The 8,939-nt window shown below is 42.7% G+C and overlaps 1 protein-coding gene across 1 annotated transcript; it reads right to left on the bottom strand.

Moving 5' to 3' along the window:
• Nucleotides 1-7,415: 7,415 nt before the first annotated feature.
• On the bottom strand, nt 7,416-8,939 carry LOC311058691 (phosphatidylinositol-glycan biosynthesis class W protein-like; the record flags this gene model as incomplete). Its single annotated transcript, XM_084076155.1, has 1 exon — nt 7,416-8,939. The coding sequence occupies one exon, from the start codon at nt 8,937-8,939 to the stop codon at nt 7,416-7,418; it is 1,524 nt and encodes a 507-aa protein (XP_083932281.1).

The following is an 8,939-nucleotide window of genomic DNA, read 5'->3' as shown; positions in this document are numbered from 1 at the left end:
AGAATGTGTGTGGGTCTGTGTGTGTGAGAGCAGGTGGACAGAGCAGTAGAAACAACCCCCTTATATCTTCCTAAATCCCTCCTCCCCTTTCTCCTCTTCCTGAAGAATACACACACACACACACACACACACACACACACACACACACACACACACACACACACACACACACACACACACACACACACACACAATACAATCCTTTTAAATTCAATGCAATCGTTTCATCACAGAGATGACATGTGTGCAATTTGGTTGGTATTTCAACACACACACACACACACACACACACACACACACACACACACACACACACACACACACACACACACACACACACACACACACACACACACACACACACACACACACATTCTGACCTGGCGTTGTGTTACACACTTGGCACAAGCGCCTTACTTTGACACAGAACACAACACATTACATTCTGTATCAGTTAATGAATGAATAGCTTTATTACATGTAATAAGGCAGGATGATGAAATAAACTAAACATAATAATAATACACTTTTTTGTATAGCATCTTTCATTTCATGACATGAAATGCAGCTCAAAGTGCTTTACAGAGCAAGAATACCATTACAGAAAAGTACAACTAATTTAACGATAAAGCCAAAAAAAGAACGCATGTTCTTAGAAGGATATTAGGATAGTCTATGTAAATAGAAGGACATTACGCTCTCCTCTTCCATGAACCCATTAAAACCGTTAATGTTAACCACTTTAACCATTATGTTATACGTTGGCTCATTCAAAAATAGCAGATCTACAAGCTCATATCGTGTCACTTCGTGCCGCGCTATGAGCTTGTAGATCTGCTATTTCTGAAAAGGCGTGGAAATGTGTGCAAATCTTTGAATATGTTATATATTTTTTAAAGTGAACATTTTGAACTCAAGTCATTGCCTCTGGAGGGTCCATGGAACAAAACGTTTTGAGATGGGGGTCCGCATCCAAAAATATATAATGTTGGGGGTCCTTGACATGAAATAGTTTGAGCAACAGTGATATTTAGCAACATTTCATCAAACTGTTAGTATTTCTAAGACATTGTAAATCTTCTCAGGTCTTAATGTGTTTAAACACACAAGATGAAGAATCAATGTCAGCTTGTAAAACTTATCAGGTCAACATATTATTCCCACAATGTTTCCAAAGCTGTCTCTATCATTTTATTCACAAAGATCGGATAACATTTCCTTCTCTATGCTTTTATTCACACGGATCGGCTTGCATTTGAAAAGGTTGTTTTCTTTGTTTTTTCTGTTTCCCGTAATAATAATATTCAGTGCCAGCCGTAGCAGAGAGGAGCCAGAACCCTAGTTATTATAATAACAATAACAATAACAATAATAATAATACTAACTAGAAAAAGTGCTCATTGGAGCAGAGGTCTCGGCCAGGTCCGGTAGGTAAAATAAATACAATAAAAAGGTAAAATTATAACTGTTAACTGTATAAAACAATACATTATAACTGTTAACTGTATGTTAGATATAATAACTGCTGTTAACTGGAGTGACATAGAAGGAAACTGGCACAGATAAATAAGTTACACCTGCAGGTTCTCAGAAGGAAATGAATGGTGAAGAAATGAGGAAGAAAAAGTGATACTCCTGTAGCTTAAATCTGAAGGAGGAAATGTATTTGTATGTAATGTATATGAGAAAAATGTATTGCATCATCGTAGGTGTTGTTCTGCTGGCTTTAGACATGACATGCACGCACACGCACACACACACGCACACACACACACACACACACACACACACACACACTCACACACTCACACACTCACACACACACACACACACACACACACACACACACACACACACACACACACACACACACACACACACACACACACACACACACACACAGTTGCTGTCGGACATAAGCTTCTTAATTCAATCTTTTTTTTTTTTCATACTGCAATGTCACTTAAAAGCATCAAAAGTAGCAGATCTACAAGCTGGAAATGTGGTGCGAAGCGACACATTCTTTAGATCTGCTGCTTTAGCTACTTCTGAATTTGAATCCTGAAAAGTAACAGTTTTGGACATACCCTGTAGTAGCTCTGGGGACCCCTAGGGGGTCCTCAGAGTTACTACCTAACCCTGTAGTAGCTCTGGGGGACCAGGGGGCCCACAGAGTAACTACCTAACCCTCTAGTAGCTCTAGGGACCCCTAGGGGGTCCTCAGATACTTTACTACCTAACCCTGTAGTAGGGGGTCCGGCTAATGTTTGTTTGATAGTAACTATTTTACATTAACCACTTGAACCCTAATCTCTATTCTGGGGAAAGCATTGGCCAAAAATAGCCGATCTACAAGCTCACAGCGCGTTTCAGTGTGACTTGTGAGCTTATAGATCGGCTATTTTTGGCCAAGAGGTTTTGTGTTGAGGGAAAGAAGAGCAGACCTAAGTAGTAGTGAAGGTGTAGAGGGAAAGAAGAGTAGACCTATGTAGTAGTGAAGGTGTAGAGGGAAAGAAGAGCAGACCTAAGTAGTACTGAAGGTGTAGAGGGAAAGAAGAGTAGACCTAAATAGTAGTGAAGGTGTAGAGGGAAAGAAGAGTAGACCTATGTAGTAGTGAAGGTGTAGAGGGAAAGAGGAGTAGACCTAAATAGTAGTGAAGGTGTAGAGGGAAAGAAGAGTAGACCTATGTAGTAGTGAAGGTGTAGAGGGAAAGAAGAGCAGACCTAAGTAGTAGTAGTGAAGGTGTAGAGAGAAAGAAGAGCAAACCTAAGTAGTAGTGAAGGTGTAGAGGGAAAGAAGAGCAGACCTAAGTAGTAGTGAAGGTGTAGAGGGAAAGAAGAGCAGACCTAAGTAGTAGGAACGGTGTAGAGGGAACGAAGCGCAGACCTTAGTAGTAGGGAAGGTGTAGAGGGAAAGAAGAGTAGACCTAAGTAGTCGTGAAGCAGATTGACCGAATGTCAACAATGGCTAAAACTCCTGTTTCTCAACCAGTGGCTCGGCGCCCAAAAAGTGGGACAAGGATCTTCATATATTGGGCCCAGACTTCATGTTTAACTTCAATATGTGGGTCCAGTTGAACTGTGTGTGTGTGTGTGTGTGTGTGTGTGTGTGTGTGTGTGTGTGTGTGTGTGTGTGTGTGTGTGTGTGTGTGTGTGTGTGTGTGTGTGTGTGTGTGTGTGTGTGTGTGTGTGTGTGTGTGTGTGTGTGTGTGTGTGTGTGTGTGTGTGTGTGTGTGTGTGTGTGTGTGCGTGCGTGCGTGCGTGCGTGCGTGCGTGCTTGACATACTGTATTTTCATGAAACTTAGTGGGAGTGATAGGCTGACCTGAATGGACCTTTGGGTCATTTGTTTTACTTGAGTAAATGTACTTGGTCAAAAGAAGAGGGAACTAGCCATTTAAGTTTAATAATTCTATATTTTCATTTGGTTTGAGAGCCACCGCTTTAGAGTTTTAAACAGGCTGAAAATGACATTCCAACCCAAACAGACCTGGTTGAGTTTAAGCCCAAAAGTGGGACGAGGAACTTCATATGTTGGGCCCAGACTTCTTCGTTTTAAAGATCCCTGGAAAATAAGCCAAATATGCCTTAATATATTATACTTGCCTTCTATAACTCAAATAAAAAATATAGTAAATATGGTAAATATTTTATTTATTTTATAAATAGTTAATCTTTTGCTCAAGGGAGACAACATACCCGTCTCAAGTTAATGCTAATAAAAATGTATTTAAAATATAGTTGTGATGCTCATATTAACCTTAGGAAGTATTAAGTATTTTTTTTATTAAGACATGCTCATAACCAGTGGTGTAAAGTACATTTACTCAAGTACTGCACTTAAGTACAATTCTGAGGTATGTTTTACTTTAATGGAGTATTTCCAATCTTCAATACTTTTACTTCTATACTAAGTATATTTGATGCCAATACTTTTGTACTTTTACTCAAGTAGCATTTGAACACTGGCCTTTTACTTGTAAAAGAGTACTTTTATATGGTGGCATTGCTACTTTTACTTAAGTAAAACATTTGAGTACTTTTTCCACCACTGCTAATAACTAAAATAACCTAAAAAGGGTAATAACTATCAAAACTATATTTGAAATACATTTTTATCAGCACTCCATACATTCCATAGGGCTGGAGCACACATGACACATTTAGCCAGGGACCGTCTTAGCACCAAAATGTGTGTGCGCGCGCGCGCGTGTGTGTGTGTGTGTGTGTGTGTGTGTGTGTGTGTGTGTGTGTGTGAGTGTGTGTGTGTGTGTGTGCGTGTGCGTGTGCGTGTGCGTGTGTGTGTGTGTGTGTGTGTGTGTGTGTGTGTGTGTGCGTGTGCGTGTGCGCAGTGGTGGAAAAATGACTCAAATGTTTTACGTAAAAGTATCAATACTGCAATGTAGAAGTAGTCTGTTACAAGTAAAAGTTCGGAATAAAACAAATACTTGAGTAAAAGCATTGGTATCAAAATGTACTTAAAGTACCACAAGTAAAAGTACTAAATCGTTTGAAAATAGCCGATATACAAGCTCACAGCATGTCGCACCGCGACGCGTTGTGAGCTTGTAGATCTGCTATTTTCATTTTGGCCTAGGTATAAAATAGAGCCAAAGTGGTTAATGAATGTTTTATTATGTAATCATGTATATCTACAAAGTAACTAGTAACTAAAGTTTTTAAATAATCGTAGTGGAGTAAAAGTACAATATTTACCTCTGAGATGTAGTGGAGTAAGAGTGCGTTCCAGGACAAGCAGGGTTTCTAGGACATCAACCTAAGATGACAGCTTAATGAAAACACATCAGTTATCTTTCCTCCATCAGTGTGGTGTTACATGAGTATCAGTGCTTTCTTCTTCATTCCTTCACTGTTCACATGAAAACAAAGAACACAATGTGTGACTTATTTATCTGTGCCAGTTTCTCACCCTCTGTCTGTCTGTGTCTGTGTCTGTCTCTGTCTCTCTTAGCCTCGCGTGGCCAGACAATATCACACGACACACTGCGTGGCCGAGGGCTAAAGTGCAATGCAATTTTGCAAAGGCAGATTTGTCTGGAACCAGGCTATGTCTCTCTGTCTCTGTCTCTGTCTCTGTCTCTGTCTCTGTCTCTGTCTCTGTGTCTCTGTGTCTCTGTCTCTCTCTTTCTCTCTCTCCCTCTCATAGTCTGGCATGCTGCCGGCTGTAATTATCTCCACCAGGCCGAAGGCAAACTCCCTGAATGTTTTAGATTGGCCTGTTATAGCGCCACCAGAAGGCTGATTTTGGATTTTCTTCTATATTACTCCTAGAGATTTTGTCCAAACATCACACACATCGGTACACAGTATCTCTATAGTCATGTGATCAAGACGGATCTGTCCTGATTGGCAAACACTGGCTTCCAAAGTTTGCAGGAGTGCTCAGTTTTTAACAAAATGCCTCAAATCATGAATGCATTGTGCGATTTCCGTGAAATGCACAAACATTCCCAATAGGCTGAGAAGAAATGCCACTTGAATGTTTTTTTTTTTCAAATCTTCCACATGGTGGCGCTATAACAGGCCGATTCACCCTTTTACCTATAACTGGACCGATCTGTGAACCGAACTTTGAACTACAGGCCAAGGACAAACCTCTGCCCTGCTTTTTATCTTTCAAAATAATGTTTTTGATATTGCTCCTTCAGAATGTGTCCAAACATCATGCAAATCAGTGCAAATCAGTACGCTACAGTACAGCCTTACCCCTTATGTGCCCCCTATGTTACCCCTTATATGCCCCCTATGTTACCCATTATATGCCCCCTATGTTACCCCTTACCCCGAAAATATCCTTTTCTGGACACAATGTTGCAGCTAAAAAAAATGCTAGAAACAAAGCTGTCTCTATCATTTTATTCACAAAGATCGGATAACATTTCCTTCTCTATTCTTTTATTCTCACGGATCGGCTTGCATTTGAAAAGGTCGTTTTCTTTGTTTTCTCTGTTTCCCGTAATAATAATATACGGTGCCAGCCGTAGCAGAGAGGAGCCAATACCCTAGTTATTATAATAATAATTATTATTATTATAATAATATACAGTGCCAACCGTAGCAGAGAGGAGTTTAGTTATAATAATAATAAGGGTAATAATAATAATAATAATAATAATAATAATAATATATTACAGAGAGGAGCCAATAAGCACATGATCCTACCATCCTCTTCTGAACACAATGTCACAATAGGGGAACATTACCCCAAAAAATAGCCTCACAACACTGTGGTGAGCTTGCAGATCGGCTATTCTTAGTGACAAAAAAAGGAGGGGGCCCATATGTACACCCCTGGGGGACTCCGGTCAACAAAGTATATAGTCGTAGTTTAGTGACGATGATTATAAAATATATGCTTTATGTGTTTCTGATACTAGATTAATAATTATACCATGTACGTACGTGCGTGCGCCCGTGTGTGTGTGTGTGTAGGGCATTCACCAAAAAGTAGACTTCGACTTAAGTCGACATAATGAACACAAGTGGACTCCCACCAGGAGTGGTCGAAAGTCGCATTTTTCTTTTTCTTATTTTGTTTGATAAAAAAATATATATACATATATTTTTTAATCATGATATGTGCTCCATATGTGCGTGTGTACATAATTCAAACTGTGTGTGTGTGTGTGTGTGTGTGTGTGTGTGTGTGTGTGTGTGTGTGTGTGTGTGTGTGTGTGTGTGTGTGTGTGTGTGCGCGCGCGCGCGTGTAGTGCTGGCTTGTGCGTGGGTGCGTGTCTTTAAGTGGTGCATGTGTTGCACTGTCTCCTGTTTGGGTTTAATTACTGTAATTTGTTGCATGTTTGTGTTGCAATCAGCTGCAGCTGTTCTTGACATGCTCGGACATACGGACAGACAGACATACTCGGTCAAATGTAGAGCGGCTGGTGCCACTAAAAACTGAAGGAGAAAAGGAAGTGGCTGACGAGGACTTTTAAACCCAAATAATAATAATAAAAACAATTAGGCAAATCAAAGTACGCTAATAACCTTTTTCAAGCGCTACTTACCATGTTAAGAGGACCTGGGCCTCATTCACAAAGTGTGCATAATGTGTATAGATCTGATACTAAGGCATAATTAATATATCTGTGTTCTACGATAGTCTGACGCATTATTGTTGTTGCTATGGTGAATGTGTTTGTTCACATAAAACTAAGATCATAAATATATATTTATATATATATATACGTGTGGTCCAGTAAGACATTAATGCTAAAAGGATAACACAAAAAAAAGTATTTTTTCCTGTTTCCATTGTGGTCCTATGTATTCAATTTATCAGCATCAACAAATGCAAAACACAGTAGGCTGTGTATAAAGGAGAAAAAGGAAAAACGGCGACGGTGATTGACGATAGGAATTTATGTTTACCTCTTTGTTTTAAGATAAATGATTTCACCAGAACTTTACTGTAATTCCACAGATATGTAAAGTGTGCATCACACAACAATTTACGAACATGTACGACGCCAACAGACACACTGAGACGTAACGTCCGCTGTTGAACGTGTCGACCGTCACGTTGATCAGACCGGTCATCACGTTCGCCAGCATGAAGAACAACAGCTGGTTCCTGTTGATGGCTTGAAGAAGACAAGGTCCTTCTTCCACGACATTGCTTCTTCTTATGTTGTCCTTGTCGTGTGGATTCCACGAGGATGGCACGCAGTAACATGCCGCTACGCTCTGCAGGTAGAGCAAGACGATGTCTGCCATGCCGAGGCAGGACATGAAGAACAAGCATTGGGCGACGGTCCAGACGCAGAACGGTGCATTGGCCATTCGACGGGACGCCGGCTCGACGGTCGCCTGACACACGTGCAGCGCACAGTACAGCACACAACTCCCTAACAGGAAGGAAGCCGTTACTTTGAGCCATTCCTTCACTTGCGTCTTCGGTCGCATGACGTAGAGCCCGATCTGAACTCCCGCCATGTAGATGGCGAGGTACCCGGCGATGGAGAACACGCCCTCCTTGTTGGCGTGAAGAAAGCCCCGCGTCCGCTCACCGTCGTTATCGATGACGAAAGATTTCAGAGCCGACGTCTCGAGAGCAAACTGGTAAAAAACGCATAACAAAATGGCGACCAGCCACGACCTGTCGACCGGGAACATCGTGAAAAGCACCGAGGCCAGGACCCTGACCGCCGCCAGAGTAAAGAAGAAGTTCCAGTGAAGACCGTATTCCGTCACATGCTCGTGGTAGTCGGCCATCTTGACGCTCGCCAGCCTTCCCAACCCGAGAGCTACCAGCGGCCAGACGGACAGCAGCTGCCTCCTCAATGGATCCCATCGGGAGGATCCAGGACGATCCTTCCTTCTCCACCGGGCCTCGGGACTCACCAAAGCGTTGGCCAGGACGTAAGCTCCCACACCGACATCCATGAGGCCCGTCCCGTAGGTTTCCGTTTTGGCGAACCTCCTGGGGAACGCGTGGAAGTCCACAGCCAGGATGCTTATGGCAGTCTTGACGTTTACGAGCGCACGGAAGGAGGTCACAAAAGGAACCCGGCTCTGGCTCTGAACATGACCGTGGAGGAAGGTCTTCACGGTCTTCTGGAGGCGTCCGACGGTGGTGGGAAGACGACCAATACTACTGTGGTATATGTAGAAGGACAGACACGCTGAGACGAATGCCGCGAACGCGATGGCCGGGTGGAGAGCGTCACTGAGGACGGTGTAGGACAGAACCAGGGGCAGGACGATCACACAGAAGTCTAGGAGGAGGTCCAGACAGAGACGGATCCACGGGGACGACGGCCGAGACCGAGACGCTTTGCGTCGCCGACACAGAAGGAGCAGCAGCAGTCCTCTGACGAGAAGGCCCAGCGGGGCCATCGATGTGACGAGCGCCACTTCCCCGACGCCGGTGCCGTTGAGGTCGCTGACGAACGCCACCTTCAGCTCCCGCCGAGACAT

Source organism: Gymnoscopelus microlampas (genome assembly GCF_963454915.1).
Source record: "Gymnoscopelus microlampas genome assembly, chromosome: 13".
Taxonomy (NCBI): domain Eukaryota; kingdom Metazoa; phylum Chordata; class Actinopteri; order Myctophiformes; family Myctophidae; genus Gymnoscopelus; species Gymnoscopelus microlampas.
The sequence above is the reverse complement of the archived record's forward strand: the minus strand, read 5'-3'. Positions and strand labels throughout refer to the sequence as shown.